The sequence below is a fragment of the Hypanus sabinus genome, chromosome 19, assembly GCF_030144855.1.
Source record: "Hypanus sabinus isolate sHypSab1 chromosome 19, sHypSab1.hap1, whole genome shotgun sequence".
Lineage (NCBI taxonomy): Eukaryota > Metazoa > Chordata > Chondrichthyes > Myliobatiformes > Dasyatidae > Hypanus > Hypanus sabinus.
The window spans coordinates 17,838,285-17,856,947 of NC_082724.1; the positions used below are offsets into that span (position 1 = coordinate 17,838,285).

Here is an 18,663-nt window from a genome sequence, read left to right on the forward strand (position 1 = left end):
CTGGTGAAACTCTCCAGCTCTTTATTCCAATTTGAACTTAAAACAATAATTTGCATTAGAGGGTAATATAAGCTTGTATCCACATCAGTATTAAAGGAATTACAGATATATGCATTTGACAGTTTGACCTTTTTTCCTATTATTCTGTTGCATCAGTAAGTTGTTCAAGCTTGAAGGCAGCATCCTCAAATTAGCATCTCATTCAAAAAGCAACACCTCTGACAGAGCAGGATTCTTCTACGTGGTCAGCTTGGATTCAGTGCTTAAATCCTGCAGCGAGGTTTGAACATTCAGCTTTATGACTCTGCAGCAGTACTGCCAACATCTGAGGAAAAGTGACTCGTGATAACACACACTGGTTAAAGCAAGAGGTCAACACCAATGTCAACACTATTGATTGAACAGATTCAGATCATCAGGTGCGTCTGATGCAAGTGAGGCAAATCTAAAGATTTAATGTTTTCCATTATTTTTAATTCTAGAAGATAAACTTAGATGAACTCCAAGTGCAATTGGGAATAGAAGGGAATCAGGATTTATATCCATCACAATGAATGCCTACTGCATATAGGCACGAACTTGCTTCATGTATATCTTAGAGGGGAAACTGAGGATTGCTGACAAAGGTACCATTAAAACTGATACAAAATGTGAAAAGTTGAAGCTTTATAAGACCAGATAATAAACAGTCATACTAGTTAATGAGCTTGAGAAGTTCTTGAAGAAGAAGGAATGTATTGCATTTGCAGTATGGGAAATTTGTCAAAAACAACATTAAAAAGGTGAAGAAAACCCCTTTGGCTGTTTCCTTCACCTGACAATGGAACAAAGAACAATTTAAACAAAATCACTAGGTGAGAATCCATATTTTATTTGACAGCAGCATGACCCATAACACAAGGTGTTGTTTGGCCTCCACAAACGGAAAGCAGAAAGGGATGAATACAAGGGTGAGGTGATTGAATGATTTAGATGTGAATCTAAAGAGCAACATTAGCTGGGGTCTGAATAAAACTTCAGCATTAAGTCCAGTAACAAGACTAAGGACACCTGAATATATCAATGTATTATGTACTTTGTCACGAAGGACTGAAAACGGCTCTCTCAACTGGAGGAGAAAAATTGCAACAAGGATAAAATGTAGAATGCAAAACCTTGTAACATCAGAGCAAGGCCATTAAGTAGAACAAGATGAACATTAACAACGCAATTATAGTCATTTTGAGAATATGTGCTCTCTATTGTATTCCTGCAAACAGCAAAGATGACAAAGTGCAGAAATAGCAATTTCCACTGTTTAGTTCAAGGTAGACTAAAATCTTTCATGCCAACTCCTGGAAGAAAAGGTACAGAACCACATTGAATAATACTGAGTGAGTGCAGCAGCCCTTGGCTATTGCTCATTCATCCAAAACAATTATACACAAGTCAATAAATTGCAAAATCAAGTTCTTGTGGCTCACTTCCTTCGGAACAGATAAAAGCTGAAGTATTGCAAATTCCGCATCAAATGACTAGGAAGGGAAAGCTGCGCATTCTCATATATTGCAATGTGAACACACCTGCACAACATGGGGATAAAAGTTCTATCTCCTTATTGAGAAGGAATCTAGAGAAGCTCCCCTAAAATGACTCCCAGAAGGAAAGTCATTTTTGAGGAGGAAATCAGTAGAATCAGTGTGTACAGCGAGATTAAAAATAGCTGCAAGTACTCCAACCAGGAAATGGGCCAGATGCTTTCTGCAGGTTTACTCTCGAAGACTGATCCAACATTCCCAATAGTTTAGTGAGTTCAAGAGCACTGGAGGTAGTTGGGATGGGGTGTGGCATTCCAGTCCCTTACTGTCCAAAATGTGCATGGAACGTATTAAACTCCACACATGAAAGGCTGGCAGAACTCAGCAGGTCAGGCAGCATCTGTGGAAGTGAATAAGCAGTCAATATTTTGGACCAGGACCCTTCTTCAGGAACTGGAAAAGAAGTGGGAAGATGCCAGAATAAAAAGGTGGGGGGAGAAGAAGGAGGATAGCTAGGTGATAGGTGAAGTAAGGTTAGTAGGAAAGGTAAAGGGCTGGAGAGGAAGGAATCTGACAGGAGAGGAGAGTGGACCATGGGAGAAAGGGAAGGAGGAGGGGCACCAGGGGAGCTGATTGGCAGCTGGTGAGGCCAGAATGGGGAATAGAGGAAGGGAGCAAGGGAGGTGAAACCAATATTCATTCCATCGGGTTGGAAGCTACCCAGATGAAATATAAAGAGTCACTCTACCCTGAGAATGCCCTCATTGGGCAAAAGAGAAGGCCATGATTGGAATGTTGTAACGGGGATGGGAAATGGGTATTAAAATGGCTGATCACTGGGTAATTTTGATTTTGACAGATGGAGAGGAGGTGCTCGACAAAGCCCCCAATCTCCTCACACCAATGTAGAGGAGGCCGCACTGGGGACTGTGGTGAATGACTCAAGAAGGAAATCAAGACATCTTCAACATCTCCCTGAGCAGCGCCACCATTCCAACGTGCTTCAAGGCCGCCACCATTGTCCCCATGCCAAAGCAGTCTTCAGTGTCCTGCCTAAATGACTACCGTCCCGTTGCACTCACATCCATCATCATGAAGTGTTTCAAGAGGCTCTTCATGAGGCATATCAAGACCCTGCTGCCCCCCCCTCACTGGACCCCCTGCAGTTTGCGTACCGTCCCAACCGCTCAGCAAACGCCATTGCCATCACACTCCACCTGGCCAAAAAAAGACACGTACGATCGAATGCTGTTCATAGACTTCAGTTCAGCATTCAACACAATCATCCCTCAGAAACTGATTGGAAAGCTGAGCCCACTGGGCCTGAACACCTCCCTCTGCAACTGGATCCTAGACTTCATGACTGGGAGACCTCAGTCAGTCCAGATCGGGAGCAGCATCTCCAACACCATCACACTGAGCACAGGGATCCCCCAGGGCTGTGTTCTCAGTCCACTGCTGTTCACTCTGCTGACCCACGACTGTGCTGCAACACACAGCTCGAACCACATCATCAAGTTTGCCGACAACACGACCGTGGTGGGTCTCATCAGCAAGAACGACGAGTCAGCATACAGAAAGGACGTGCAGCGGCTAACGGACTGATGCAGAGCCAACAACCTGTCTCTGAATGTGAACAAAACAAAAGAGATGGTTGCTGACTTCAGGAGGGCACGGAGTGACCACTCCCCGCTGAACATCGACAGCTCCTCGGTAAAGATCGTTAAGAGCACCAAATTTCTTGGTGTTCACCTGGTGGAGAATCTCACCTGGTCCCTCAACACCAGCTCCACAGCAAAGAAAGCCCAGCAGCGTCTCTGCTTTCTGCGAAGGCTGAGCAAAGTCCATCTCCCACCCCACATCCTCATCACATTCTACAGGGGTTGTATTGGTTGTATCACTGCCTGGTTCGGAAATTGCACCATCTCGGATTGCAAGACCCTGCAACGGTTAGTGAGGTCAGCTGAGAAAATCATCGGGGTCTCTCTTCCCGCCATTACGGACATTTACACTACACGCTGCATCCGTAAAGCAAATAGCATTATGAAGGACCCCACGCACCCCTCATACAAACTCTTCTCCCTCCTGCCGTCTGGGAAAAAGCTCCGAAGATTTCAGGCTCTCATGACCAGATTATTTAACAGTTTCTTCCCCCAAGCTATCAGACTCCTCAATACTCAAGAGCCTGGACTGACACCAACTTACAGCCCTATTGTCTTGTTTATTATTTATTGTAATGCCTGCACTGTTTTGTGCACTTTATGCAGTCCTGGGTAGGTCTATAGTCTAGTGTAGTTGTTTCTTCTGTGTTGTTTTTTTACATAGTTCAGTCTAGGCTTTGTGTAACATGTAAACACCATGTTCCTGAAAAAACGTCGTCTCATTTTTACTATGAACTGTACCAGCAGTTATGGTGGAAATGACAATAAAAGTGACTTGACTTGAAAAGTCCAAACAATATTCAGCTATCAGCTTGCTGATGAACACCAGAGGAGGTTGAAACGAATCGCAGGGTGTATATTATCCTGCAGAGCATGCTGATTTCTTCAAAGCTACGAATGAGTGATTGTAGTTCAACGCTGGCCACAAAATCTGTATCATGGTAGAATCAAGAGAAATTACAATCAAATCTTTTGGAGCTTCATTTACAATGTCAATAGCAGGAGAAGTGAACGTTAACCTTGATGTTGAAACGATAGTAACATTTTTTTGGGGTGGGTAGTGACATTCCGATCTCCATCTGTTCAAAACGTGCACAGAACATGATCAGCTCATTTGGAAGGGATGCACTGCCACAGAGCTTCGTTTTGTAGTCCATTACTGCCACAGCTGACAGCTGGTTGGGGACTCGATTTGGGACTGGTATCCCCTGATAACTTTACAGAGATTGTATCTAATTTCTTGTAAAGGTCAGGATCACCTGATTTGAATGCTGCAGTCCTAGACTTCGGTAGGGATTGGATCTCCCAGTTAATCCATGGTTTCCATTTTGTTGGCGTATCAAGGTGGAGGTAAAATGGGGAGATTCTAGGGTTCTCAAAGGGTGCCACAGGAGTTGTAGCTTAGAAACAAAAGTCCCAACGTTATTAGCATCTTGGATCAGAAGCTCAAGGCAAATTTGTCAAATTTACAGGGGTATTAAACAAGGGAGAAACATAGCAACCTAAGAGAAAAGGCTGCTCATGAAATATAGACCATAGTGCAGAGAAAAGAACCAAATGCAATTTAAGTACTACTCACAAGGGAAAAATGGATGGCATATATTCAATAAATGTTGAAGCAATTGCCAACAACATTGTTGGAAAAAGACCCAGGAGTCCTCATAGACAACATCTTGGCATGTCCAACCAATGCAGAGTAGCAATCAGCAAAGCTGAGACAAGACTCAAAAGAATTGAATACAAATGAGAAGAGGTCATTTATGAATTGCTCATCCACTCACTCCTTCTGGTCGCTGAGAAACAATGGAGATGACTCATTGCTTTCTGTGTGCAAAAGGATGCAAGTTATGTGGAAAGACTGAAAAAATCTTTCATTTAAAGGAAATAAATGAACAACCATTAGTTCTTCATAAAATAGCAATGTGAAGCAAATCTTGCATCCCCAGGTTCAGGATCAGGTCCTTGAGCCAGCCTGCACAACCTTTATTCTACCTCAGCAACACAACATTACAGGCCATCTTTCGCACTACCGTGGACTTGTCCGATTGTGGATTTGTTTGCAGTAATATCTTGTTTTGCAGTCACCCTTTACCTCACTAAGATGTATAATCTGTGTATATAACATATGTTGTATGTGTTGTTGTTTAATTTAAGTTCATGTGACACTGCTGCTGCGTGAATTTTAATTGTACCTGCACCTCACTGTATTGTGCATGTGACAATAAACTCAACTGGATCTGAAAAATCACTTAATACAAAAGCAAGATTAAAAAGGTGCCTTTTAAACTATTAGGTAACTTCATTTTGCTCAGTTTTTTCCTCTATGGGGAGGTGAAAGCCACACAAGAAGACGACTTGTAGGTATGGGAATGCAGGAGTTTTTACTGATAACAAAATTAAGTTTTGCATTCACGAGGAAATCTGCAGCTGCGGGAATTCAAGCAACACACACAAAATGCTGGCAGAACACAGCAGGCATTGCTGGTAGCTTGCCAGATACCTATCACTTACCTCTTATTGATAATTAACCAATTATATGATCTGAGACAGTTACTATTTAGGAATATTGCCTTTATAAAAGAACCACTTCATGACCATTGATGTGAGACCAGTTAAAACTATCTGAAGATTAAAAATTTCAGCTATTACATTTAGTTCATAACTGTATGATTTCTAAGTTAACAAAAATATATTTGAAGGCTTGATTTGGTGAGTGAATATTGGAAGGATTCTCCTGCAATACTTTGAAGTAAATGACACCTTGCATGCAAGCTTAAATGAATATTAATACTCAGAGGGCTTAGCTGAAAGTTTCCTTTTCAAACAGAGGATTAACCCAAGCATACAATTTATTTTATCTGCTTTCTCCACAGAGCATTAGTAATACAAGTAGCTGAGGAATTTCAGTAGAGTAGGAACTTTATACTCTCAGAAACCTCTGTGGTCAATGGATACAAGTAATATACGGACTGATGTAAAATGCAGTTAAGGCACCTCATGTTTTAACTCCTCTGCACTTACCTGAGAAATCACCACCACTTTTCCACTTTCGGCATCAATGACTTGGACTACACCTGTCACTTTCCCACTTCCAATTGCAAGCCCCTTCACATGTCCAATGTTATTTACTGTAGCAAGGTCTGGATCACTTATGGAAAATATGATGTTGGACTGAGGCTGTGGACCTCCTTCAGATGTAATCTGCAAGAGACGATTTAAATTGCCCAGCCTTAGAAATAGCTGCGTAACATTCAATATTCTGCATCTTTTATTTAACGTTAAAATGTTTCAGCATGGTTCTGTTCGAAATATTTATCAGAAGTAATCACTTTGATCCCAGCCTACCTGCATCATTGCACCCACAATGAGTGTTACTTTTCTTGGAATCAACCGAAAAGGATGGAATACCTGCAGAACGGGGGGGGGGGGGGGAAGAACAGATATACAGTGACTAAACATTACATCTGATATTCTTTATATTTTAATAATAAGAATTTTTGAATTCTGTACAAATGTTTGATAGTTTATATCATCATGATGATGAGACTTCTCAAACAATTATAGAAACTGGTCAAGACTGTACTGTAACTTACTTCAATTTGCTGAGGTGCAGAACTTAGTTTTTTGCCATCTCTGGTTACCACAGTTGCTGTCAAGCTTGTCTGTCCTATAGCAATACCTTTAACAGTAAAGCCAACAGTGTAATCATCAAGGATGTCATCAAGTGGCCTAAAATAGAAAGTGTGCGAGTGGATGGAAAGTGGGAGGGAGGGAAGGGTTGAAAAAAATAATCAGATCAAGCATTAATGACTAAGAATGAAAATGCACCATGAGCCGAATAGTTATCTCAGCATGACCTGGTCTCCATTCTTGACAGATTAAAAGGATGAAGCTAGTAATTTTCTGAAGGTCAAAAAATCTTACTTACTCCAAAGAAATTATTTGAGAAGCTGCTTTCAGTTTTAACTTCATGAATGGTAAGTATTTGGACAAGAAGGGTTTTTTTGAATAATCCAGAACTCTCACATAGGCTTTCACAGTTTTAAAAATCTCCACCTGTGGAAGACAAATTTATTTTAGTAACAGATGATTTTATAAATGCAATTTAAATAATTTGAGGAATAAATTGAATTGGATTTAGTGAGTATGTACACAAGAAAAGGACTCTCGGGTTTGAATGGTATATGGTGACATACATGTTCTTCAATAATGAATTTATTTTGAACTTTGAACTTGAGTTGACTATCAAAGATATAATAAACAAACCTACATCTTTCTCTCCTAGCAGACTCCTTATCTTCAGCCCTTAGCTGCCTCCACAATATCACCCAACCCAAGCTTGTGTCACTGTTTCCACGGGTCCTTCCTCCATCTGCCTATCATCCGACTTCAACTGCATCCACCTATCATTTTCCAGCTCCTGCATCACTCCTTCCCTTTAACTTTTTATACTAGCCATCTTCTCTCTATCTTTCAGTCCAGATGAAGGGCCTCGACCTGAAACAATCATTATCCATTTCCCTCCACAGTGGATGCACGGCCCTCGCTCCACAGAAGATACATGACCCACTGAATTCTTCCAGCACCATGATTTTTGCTCCAGATTCCAGTACTTAATAATCTCTTGTATTTCCATTGCCTCTGACCTGTTATATAAATTCAAATATTCCACACAATTGTTTATTTGGCTTTCTGCTCCTGAAACCTTTCCATTTAATAAAGCAGTTCTACCATATGTAATGGTGTAGTTATAATCAAACTTGTACATTTTTTAATGAAGTAATTTCACAATGGACACCAAAGGGAAGCTGAAATCTGCAGAGATAAATGCAACTTAACATTTTTTGAATGCAGATAGAATGCCTCAATTATAATTTTGCTAAGTGCCACGATTAACAGATTCCAAAACTGTAAAATATTTCTTCACCCATCATGTTTATATTTATAATAATTTTCTGCTGTTTACTCAGAACCGCATCATTTTGCTGTGTTTGAAGAACAGCTTGTTTTCCTTTTGAAGAATCAATTGATGCCTCGAGTATTCTCAATGGTACCACATTTTATGCTCAAACACACCACAAAGAGTATTCTCCCTCATTTCTTTCCTTGCACAATGAAACAATGTTAAAATGTTTCAGCTTAAATTGATGGGCTGAATGGCCTAATTCTACACCTATGTCATATGGTCTAAACTGACAAACCATCCATATCACTTTTACAGAGGAAATTTATTTTCCAATCCATCCCATCATATCCCTTGCTACTTTAAAAAAAATGTCTTAAATCTCCTTACAGCTTCTTTGTTTCAGTCTAACTGGTCCTTGATCACTTGTCCCCCTACCTCCCAAACTACAGTTGTTCATCTTTATTATCCTGTTCATGCTGTAGTATATAGTGTTCATCCTTGAAAATCTTTTCCATCACGGGCAGGAGGTACAGAAGCCTGCAGTTCAAAACAGCCAGGTTCAAGAACACCTACTTCCATTCAAACTTTCATTTTTTTAGCCAGCTGCCACGACCCTAATCATTACAGTTTAGCAACTTTGATAACTTTGCCAAAAATTGGACTTAGTTTTCTTTTGTATGTAATGCCTTGGTTCGTATTTTCACTGTTATGCTGTAGGTATTTCATTCAGCAGTTCTGTACAAGCAGTCTGTTCTGCTGTCAGCCTGTTTGAGTTATTGTTGAAGATAAGGGATGATGAGAAATCGTGCCATCCAATTAGATAATAGAACTGAGGGGAGGTTTTTCTGGTGAGGGACACTAAGGTTGGGCTTGGGGCTTTTGTTTGTTGGGAGATGAAGAGAGAAGATGCTGGAGAGAACAGGTCATAGGATTCGACCCAGAGCGGCACTGTGATTCCCTGAAGCTGGGGCGATGATCGATTGAGGATCGGTGATACGGTGAAACATTCAGCTCCAACTTGTGCACATTTGGCTGTTCAATTAAAATGGGCCCTTTTCTTTTTGTTTCTCTTTAATATAGTTAAGATTCGTAAATATAATTCCTTTAATCGTATGCAGCATACTCTGTCATTTCGTGGCACTAATTTGGGACAGGGTAGCAAATTGCACAGCATCCACAGAAACTGGGGTTTGGAGTGGGAGAGCCGTCTCGGTTTTGCGAGTTTGGCGGGACTGGAGATTGTCTTCCCTAGACTTACGCAGCCAAGGAAACAAGGGGGTTTCATGTACTAATTGTGTTTTCTTCTAAAATCATGTATAATTTGTTTTTAAGTTTTTCTTGTGAATGCTGCTTAATCAATACTATGTCCCTGTGATGCTGTTGCAAGTTTTTCATTACACTTGTGCATAACAAACAAGATTTTCAAACAGCCATCCTTGCTAACAATACGTTCTCATCATTAAGTTGTACAAATCAAAACTTATTTGCTTTTAACATACCAGAATCCTAAAGCTTAGTGTTATTTGTTATTTCTTTATTCAACTGCACTTGAAAGTAACTTTTGTAGACTAACCTTGTCCACAACCCGTACGTATAACTCTAAGATATCTGATATGTGCACTTCAGCTTTCGCAGGCCCCAGAAAAGAAAGGCACAAATCATGGACCAAAACAGTCAAAATTCCTGGATGAACTGGCAACACCTAAAGAAAACAAAACATGCTTAGTTGAAATACGTTTGGTATAAAGCTTCCACATGTATCTGTTCAGATACCCTAATTAGCTAATAATTAGCTGAGTACTTTCAATTAAAGGCAATTTAGCATTCTTAAATTACCCAAAGCTATAACAGATTTTATGAATTCCAATTATTTTTCAATTAGCCCATTGTTAAAATATAATAAGATGGTTTAATTCTAATCAAGCACCACTGAGAACACTTCCAACCTTCCCCTATAATATTAAGAAGAATGACTCACCTGTGCAATGTTTTGGGCCTCCTGATACACAACCTTTGCCAGTTCTGTTGAACTTGTATTAATGAAAAAGTACCCTGATCCTTCCTTAAGTGAAAGCTCTGCCTTATAGATTAAAAAAAAGAAAATATTGAACTTGAATAAATATTTTTTGAAGAGATCCTTTAGGAATCTGTATCCTAAAATCTTTGTTGAATTTTACCTTAATATTCGGATGGTTGTAAATGGTAATGTTCTCTGGAATAACTTTAACATCCTCCACAAGCAACAATTCAATGGTAACTGATACAGGTAGTAATGGATCATACTGTTATTTAAGGAAAATCAAAATTAGAGTGGCCGGAATTCATCTCTAACCATGTTTTAATCTAGTATAATAATTAAAACATTTTCCCCCAAATGTAAATCAGCCTTTGGCAAACCATTCTTGAATAAGTTGTACACTGCAGTTCACTCTATTATTTTGCTTAAACTAAGTGCATACCCTGGATTTAACTTTAGCTGCAATGAGATGTTCCTGCTGGTAGCTTGTTGCATTTGCTGTGACTGAAGTTGTTCCTGATTCATGATGAACCAGCACAGTTTGTAAACCTTGAAAGAATGAAATGCACAGAGTTAGGCTGTGCAAGTGATTAAACCTTTGCAGAGTAAACCAATTAATTACGTATTAACAATACCATGTTGTTTCTTTTGTCCATTTCCATGATCTTTCACCTTCATTTGCATAGGCATGCTGCGCTCAACACTGGCTAAGGAAGGCTTTGATGACTCCCACAAAATGCTAAGGGAAGAAAAGTTGTCAAATTTACGCCCTTGCTGGTCATATGCCTCCAAATCAAGGACTGGATTCCGATAATTTGACACAGGAACCTAGAAGAAATGCAGTACTATTAAGATACATGACTCAAGATTGTTTGGTGTCACTTCCTGTACACAAGTGTAAAGGAGAACAAAATAATTGTAACTCCCGATTTGATGTTGCACAAAAATAACGCAATTAGAAAAGACATAATAAGTAAGTACATAAGATAGCTTATCTACTTAGACTGATTGCATTCCATAAAGTGACATTAGGCACAAGGTGACTGACAGGAAATAATAAAGTGGTGGTGGTTGGTGCCATGGAAGGTTGGGTTGGGGGTGGAGGTGTTGATCAGCCTTACTGTTTGGGGAAAGTAACTGTTTTTGAGGCTGGTGGCTCGGGCGTGGATGATAATGTAGCCTCCTCTCCATTGGGAGAGAGACAAACTGTCCATGGGCAGAGTGAGTGGGATACTTCATGATGTTACTGACTCTCTTCCAGAACCCTTGTGTAAATATGTTCTTGATAGCAGGTAAGCAGGTGCTGGTGATGTATTAGGCAGTTTTGACTACCTGCCGTAGAGCCTTCCTGTAGGCCACAGTTTCCATAAAGTAATTATTTCAATTGTTTTTCTTAAAAAAAATTAAAGGGAGCTAAACTAAAAATGCTGTCCAAAAGAAAACAGATGTATAAGGCCTAAACTCTTAAAAAATCTTGATAATCATTTTGACAAGTTGCCATGAAAAATTAAACTCGTTAGAAATTGTAAGTTTACAAATTTAAAAAGCAAATTTGACATACAACTTGCTTATTTCGTTGAAGCAAAGGGCATGATAGGTCCAGTTGAGAACTTAGGTACACAGGAGCCAAGGTAAACCTTGTAGGAGGAGAGCAAATAAATTTGATGACAGCTGGTTCGACTGCAGGGTAAGAGTTTTTTAAGCTAGGCTTGTTTCCAACCGACAAGGCCAAAACCTAAAAAAAAAGAAAGAAAAATACACTTAATGGAAAGTTTAAATAGTTTAAAATAATAATCAATGATTGAGCCAATGATATTGCAATATTCTCAAAATACTACAGCCAGGTAAGAAGCAGTCATCTGTACAGTGAATTTGAAGAAAACGATCTTTTTAAGTATCATGCAAGTCTACAAATAATTTGCAGATTTACTTAGATATTCCAACTAAGTATCATATTCATCTTGGAAAGAAGTTGATAAATAGACTTCTTATTGCAAAATATTGTAGTATTTGTGTCAGGAAACCATTGTTTAAAGTAGTTTAACTTAAAATATGAGACACAGCAAAAGCTGCTGTTTCTTACCTGCTCTCCCAGTGCTGTGCAGGTGGCTCTAACCAAATGCTTTGGTTGGTTTCTAAATGCAGGGGAGCTTATAAGATGAAGATTGATGCTCTCTTCATTTTCAGCTGTAAGCTCTGTGAAGAACTTTGAAGGCTCTAAAACCCATGGCCTGGGTCCTCCCTCGAAGAGCATATCCTTTGATGACCCCAACGTTACCAAAGCAACAGATACTGGATCAACAGCCTGAAAATTGGAAGGCACGTCATGCTTTCATTACACATACTGAAAAATTATAATACAAACTCATATGCTACTGATAATGTGTAACACTGATTTCCATGTAACTCTTGGCTCTAAAAGTAGTGGTTAAGGTAGAACATAGCACAGAGATCACTTTGTAACAGAAGTCCAACTTTCAAAGCTGTCTCTATAGTTTGGGAGCAATCAAATATGGGCAATAATAAAAGGCATTTCCAATTAAAATATATATATACTCATGAAGAAGACGCAATGTCCATTGCTAACACTTGCCTGGAAGGAATTACTGGAGTCTTACAGATGTGGATGCCTTCTGAATTGCAAACCAACCACGTACAATAAGGGGAGTTTTATCAGAGCCAATTTATCTACAAAGTACCCAGGACATCTTCAGGGAGCAGTGTCTCAGAAAGGCAGTGTCCATTATTAAGGACATCTGGTACCCAGGGCATGCCCTTTTCTCACAGTTACCATCAGGAAGGAGGTACAGAAGCCTGAAGGCACCCACTCAGTGATTCAGGAACAGCTTTTTCCCCTCTGCCATCCAATTCCTAAACAGACATTGAATCCTTGGACACTACCTCCCCTTTTTTAATAGACAGTATTTCTGTTATTTTGTGCATGTTTTAATCTATTCAACATACATGTACTGCAATTGATTTATTTATTATTATCTTTATTTTATCTCTTCTATATTATGTATGGCATTGAACTGCTGCTGCTAAGTTAACAAATTTCATGTCACGTGCTGGTGATAATAAACCTGATTCTGATAACCGGGATGTTTTGGGAAAATATGTGGAAGCAAGTGCCAGAAGAAATCCAAGGTAACAATGAGAATGTGTGAATTCCACACAGCGGGTCAGGATTGAACTTTGATGCCTGGAGCTAGTCAAAACCCAACAGACACTCCAGGAGTCAGATATGGAGGCTGGGGACTGGGGAGGGGAATTCAGTTTATTTTCTGAAACCAGGGTTTGGACTGAGTTGAAGTTCAAGGCTAGTGCAGACAAAAAGAGAAGTGAAAAGAAAGGAAATTTAAAGGGGGTGCTTCCATCATACAAGCCACCAACCACATTTATCCGATAAAGATTCCTCAGGGAACTTCAGACTGAGAGTACTTACTACATGAAAATAGGTCTTTGGACACGGCACTGCCCACGTTCACCATTATGGAGAAAATTACAGTACATTAATGCAACAGTCAGAAAAAGCAGCAGGCACGCACTGACGCTCAGCTATCTACAAACATTACGCTGATTGTTGAACTGAGCGAGATGGGAGAACTTTAAAGGAAGTCAGATGGGTACAATTTTCCACACAAAGGGTGGGAAAGAGCTGCCAGAGGAGGGGGCGGGGCAGGTGGAAACAGATACAATTAAAAGGAATTTGAATAGATACTTAGATAGCAAAGGCATAGGTGGTTGTGTGTCTATGGGGGCAAATTCAATTAGTATAGATATGCATTGCGGTCAGCAGCGACAAGCTGGGCCAAAAATCTGTGTGGTATGACGCTCCGACTCTCTGAAAGTCTTCATTGTAAATACTTACTTTAAGCGGCACATATGCAGCAATCGTGATGCTGGCACTGAGATACACATGGCCATGACTATAACTAACGACAAGAGTTGTGTAGCCTGGAGCCTCGGCCTGAACTCTTATTCCACTGCAGTGCTTAGCACCTGGTTCCAATCTCCCTGTTAAAACATCCAGAAAAATTAATTTTAACATACAAAGCACTTTTATAATTAAAATGCATTATAATCTACTCCCATTGTTAGCTGTGAGATACTAAACTGGCAGAAAATATTTCCCCCTCATTGAGGGGGGAATATTTCCTCAGATTAAACACAGGTCATCCCATCATGAACTACAGAAAATTTTCTGCCATTACAGAAGCATTTTGCTATAATTTCTTACAAAGCACTTTTAAAAGGCATGTGTATTAAATGCAACTGGCAGTTGCTTATTATAACGTACTAACTCATTTGGATTAAAGAGGTATTCAGGTGTAAAATTGTTAATGTTGAGCTCTGGCAGTTGATTTACTGAATGTTAATAGCTGAAGTTATTTAAATACATCATTTTGTACTGGGTACATTGATCTTAAAAATATCATTTAGTAAAAATTATGTAGTAGTATATCATCATCACAAAGCCTGGAAGGAGAGGGTTGAGAACAGGTACCAAACACAAAGATCTTAATCAAAATTGGTCATCATAGCCTGAGCTAACTCTCCACTCCCAATCCAGGGTGGAGTACCTAGGTGCACTCTTTACTGTGGCGGAGATCAGTCAACAATTAATGCTACAGCCTTCCTGGATTAACACAGCAGCCCCCTCCCCCACTAACTTCCTCTCTATACCTCACAACCCACCAACCAACTGCTTGCTAAGTTTTTAAGTCTTTGAGAAATGGTTTTATGCGCAAAAAAATGCCTTTTTTTTGGGACACTTGTAAGATGTGACCAATTCAGTCAAGAAAAGCAGTTCATTACAATTAATTTATTAAACAATACTACAGTTACAAACACACTCCTGTTTCACCCTGTGACTGTGGATGATTATAGCAGTCCTGGAAATAGGCCAAAGGAGATCTGTAATATTGTTTTTTAGTTTAATGAACTTCAAGCTACTCAGAAAGCTATATACATGGGTCCATTTAATTTACTGTAGCTCAGACTTGGAGGTGACCTGACAGAAATTAATAAAATTGAAGTGCTGGATACTGCAATGATGTTTCCAGTTTAATAAATTGCCAAGGTCTTGGAGATACAAAATTTTAACCCATTTAAGCATAGGAACATAATGGATATTATGTTGTCCTCTTCTCAGGGTAGTTGCTAATCATAAGCATGAGAAATTCTTCAGATGCTGGAAATACAAAGCAACACACACAATATGCTGGATGGACTCAGTAGGTCAGGCAGCATCTGTGGAAATTAATGAGCAGTCGACGCAATGCATGCAAAATGCTTGAGGAACTCAGCAGGCCAGACAGTATCTACGAAGACGAAGAAACTGCTGACGTTTCAGGTGGGGGCCCTTCAGGACTGAGAAGAAAGGGGGAGGGGGAGGAGGATAGCTAGAAGGTGGTAGATGAAGCCAGGTGGATCAGGAAGGTAAAGAAAGGGCTGGAGAGAAATGAATTTGACAGGAGAGTTGAGTGGGTCATAGGAGAAAGAGAAGGCTGAAGGGACCCAGGTGGAGGTGATAGGTGAGTGAGAAGAGTTAAGAGAGCAAAGTGGGGAACAGAAGAAGAGGGGGGGGGGGGGGGAATTTTATTTTACTGAAAGGTCACATCTATATTCATGCCATCAGGTTGGAGGGTATCCAGACAGAATATGTTGCCACTCCACCCTGAGGGTGGCCTCATTATGGCACAAGAGGAGGCCAAGGACCAACATGTGGGAATGGGAATGGGGATCAGAATTAAAGTGGTTGGCCACTGGGAAGCTCCCCTTTTGACAGATGGAGTGGACGTGTACGACTATGACTAAGTGGTCCCCTAAATTATGACGGTCTCACCAATATAGAGGAGGCTGCATTGGAAGCACTGGACACAACACATGACCCCAGCAGCTTCACAAGTGTTACATTGCCTCACCTGGAAGGACTGCCTGGGGCCCTGTGAGCGAGGAGGTAAATGGACAGGTGTGGTGCTTTGGCCATTTGTAGGGATAAGTATGATGTTGTAGCTATCACTGAAACATGGCTGAAGGATGGTTGTAGTTGGGAGCTGAATGCTCAAGGTTATACATTATATTGGAGGGGTTGGAAGGTAGTTAGAGGGGGTGACAACAAAGCAAAAATTAGTGGGAAGTTAGAAGACTGGGAAGTTTTTAAAAACCTACAGAGAGCAACTAAAAAAATCATTAGAAGAGAAAACATGAAGTATGAAAGCAAGCTAGAAAATAATATCAAAGTGGATAGTAAAGGATTTTTCAAGTATGTTAAAAATAAAAGAAAATTGAGAGTGGGTACAGGACCACTGGAAAATGAGGCAGGAGAGATAATAACGGGGGACAAGGAGATGGCTGGTGAACTACATGGGTAATTTGCATCAGTCTTCACTGTGGAAGACACTAGCAGAATGCCAGATGTTGTAATGTGTGAAAGAAGTGGATGCAGTTACTATTAAAAGAGAGAAGATGCTCAAAAAGCTGAAAGACTTAAAGGTACATAAGTCAGCTGGACCAGATGAACTGCACCCTAGAGTTCCCAAAGAGGTAGTGTTAGAGATCGTGGTGGCATTAGAAATATTCCAAAAACCATTAGACTCTAGCATGGTGCCAGAGGACTGGAAAATTGCAAATGTCACTCCACTCTTTAAGAAAGGAGGAAGGCAACAGAAAGGAAATTATAGACCAGTTAGCCTGACCCCAGTGGTTGGGAAGATGTTGGGAGTCAATTGTTAAGGATGAGGTGATGGAGTACTTGGTGACACAGGACAAGGTAGTACAAAGTGGTTTCCTTCAGGGAAAATTCTGCATGACAAACCTGTTGAAATTCTTTGAGATGACAAGTAGGATAGATAAAGAGGATGCAGTGGATCTTGTATATTTGGACTTTCAGAAGGCCTTTGTTAAGGTGCCACACATAAGGCTGCTTACAAAATTAAGAGCCCATGTTATTACAGAAACATTACTAACATGGTTGAAGCATTTGCTGATTGGTTGGAGGCAGTGAGTGGAATAAAAGGATTCTTTTCTGGTTGTCTGCCAGTGACTAGTGGTGTTCCACAGGAGTCGCTGTTGGGACAAGTTCTTTTTATGCTGTATATAAATGGGACTTGGGAGTCCTTGTGCAGAACACCCTAAAGGCTAACTTGCAGGCTGAGTCGGTGGTGAGGAAGGCAAATGCCATGTTAGCATTCATTTCAGGAGGACTAGAAAACAAGAGCAGGGATGTGATGCTGAGGCTTCATAAGGCACTGGTGAGACCTCACCTTGAGTAATGTGAACAGTTTGGCCCCTCATCTTAGAAAAGATGTGCTGGCATTGGAGAGGGTCCAGAGGAGGTTCATAAGGATGATTCCAGGAATGAAAGGATTATCATACGAGGAACGTTTGATGGCTCTGGGTCTGTACTCACTGGAATTCAGAATGATGAGGCGGGGATCTCATTGTGACCTTTTGAATATTGAAAGGCCTAGACAGAGTAGATGTCGAAAGAATGTTTCCCATGGTGGGAGAGTCAAGGACAAGAGGGCACAGCCTCAGGAGAGAGGGGCGCCCTTTCATAACAGAGGTGTGGAGACATTTCTTTAGCCAAAGGGTGGTGAATTTGTGGAATTTGTTGCCACATGCAGCTGGGGAGGCCAGAGATTGATAAGTTCTTGATTGGACACAGCATCAAAGGTTATGGGGAGAAGGCTGGAAACCTGGGGTTGAGAAGAGGAAAAAAAGGATCAGCCTAGATTGAATGCGGAGCAGACTTGCTGGACCAGATGGCCTAGTTCTGCTCCTATGACTTATCATGTAAGTACCAGGAGGGAGATTAATGGGGGAGGAATGAATGGACAAGGGAATCAGAGGGAGTGATCCCTGCAGAAAGCAGAGAGAAGTGGGAGATAAAGATACATTTGGTGGTAGGATCCCTTTGGAGATGGCGGAAGATACAGAAAATGATAGAACACACACAGAATGCTGGTGGAACACAGCAGGCCAGGCAGCATCTATAAGGAGAAGCACTGTCGACGTTTCTGGCCGAGATCCTTCGTCAGGACTAACTGGAAGGAAAGATAGTAAGAGATTTGAAAGTAGTGGGGGGAGGGGGAAATGCGAAATGATAGGAGAAGACCGGAGGGGTGGGATGAAGCTAAGAGCTGGAAAGGTGATTGGCAAAAGTGATACAGAGCTGGAGAAGGGAAAGGATCATGGAACAGGAGGACTAGGGAGAAAGAAAAGGGGAGGGGAGCACCAGAGGGAGATGGAGAACAGGCAGAGAGAGAGAAAAAAAACAATCAACTAAATATGTCAGGGACGGGGTAAGAAGGGGAAGAGGGGCAGTAACGGAAGTTAGAGAAGTCAATGTTCATGCCATCGGGTTGGAGACTACCCAGCTGGTATATAAGGTGTTGTTGCTCCAACCTGAGTTTGGATTCATTTTGACAGTAGAGGAGGCCATGAATAGACATATCAGGATGGGAATGGGATGTGGAATTAAAATGTGTGGCCACTGGGAGATCCTGCTTTCGCTGGTGGACCAAGCGTAGGTGTTCAGTGGAATGGTCTCCCAGT

General features: G+C 40.8%; 1 protein-coding gene across 1 annotated transcript in view; it reads right to left on the reverse strand.

Moving 5' to 3' along the window:
- Positions 1–18,663, reverse strand: part of nup210 (nucleoporin 210) — a 113,586-nt gene that overhangs the window by 36,175 nt on the left and 58,748 nt on the right. The window contains exons 14-25 of the mRNA XM_059944105.1: positions 13,973–14,118; positions 12,185–12,406; positions 11,663–11,836; positions 10,737–10,929; positions 10,544–10,650; positions 10,262–10,366; positions 10,063–10,164; positions 9,658–9,786; positions 7,107–7,234; positions 6,772–6,907; positions 6,524–6,586; positions 6,200–6,379 (exon numbers count right to left, since the gene is read on the reverse strand). Of these exons, the coding sequence (XP_059800088.1) occupies positions 6,200–6,379; positions 6,524–6,586; positions 6,772–6,907; positions 7,107–7,234; positions 9,658–9,786; positions 10,063–10,164; positions 10,262–10,366; positions 10,544–10,650; positions 10,737–10,929; positions 11,663–11,836; positions 12,185–12,406; positions 13,973–14,118 (1,685 nt within the window). The remainder of the gene's footprint in view (positions 1–6,199; positions 6,380–6,523; positions 6,587–6,771; positions 6,908–7,106; positions 7,235–9,657; positions 9,787–10,062; positions 10,165–10,261; positions 10,367–10,543; positions 10,651–10,736; positions 10,930–11,662; positions 11,837–12,184; positions 12,407–13,972; positions 14,119–18,663) is intronic.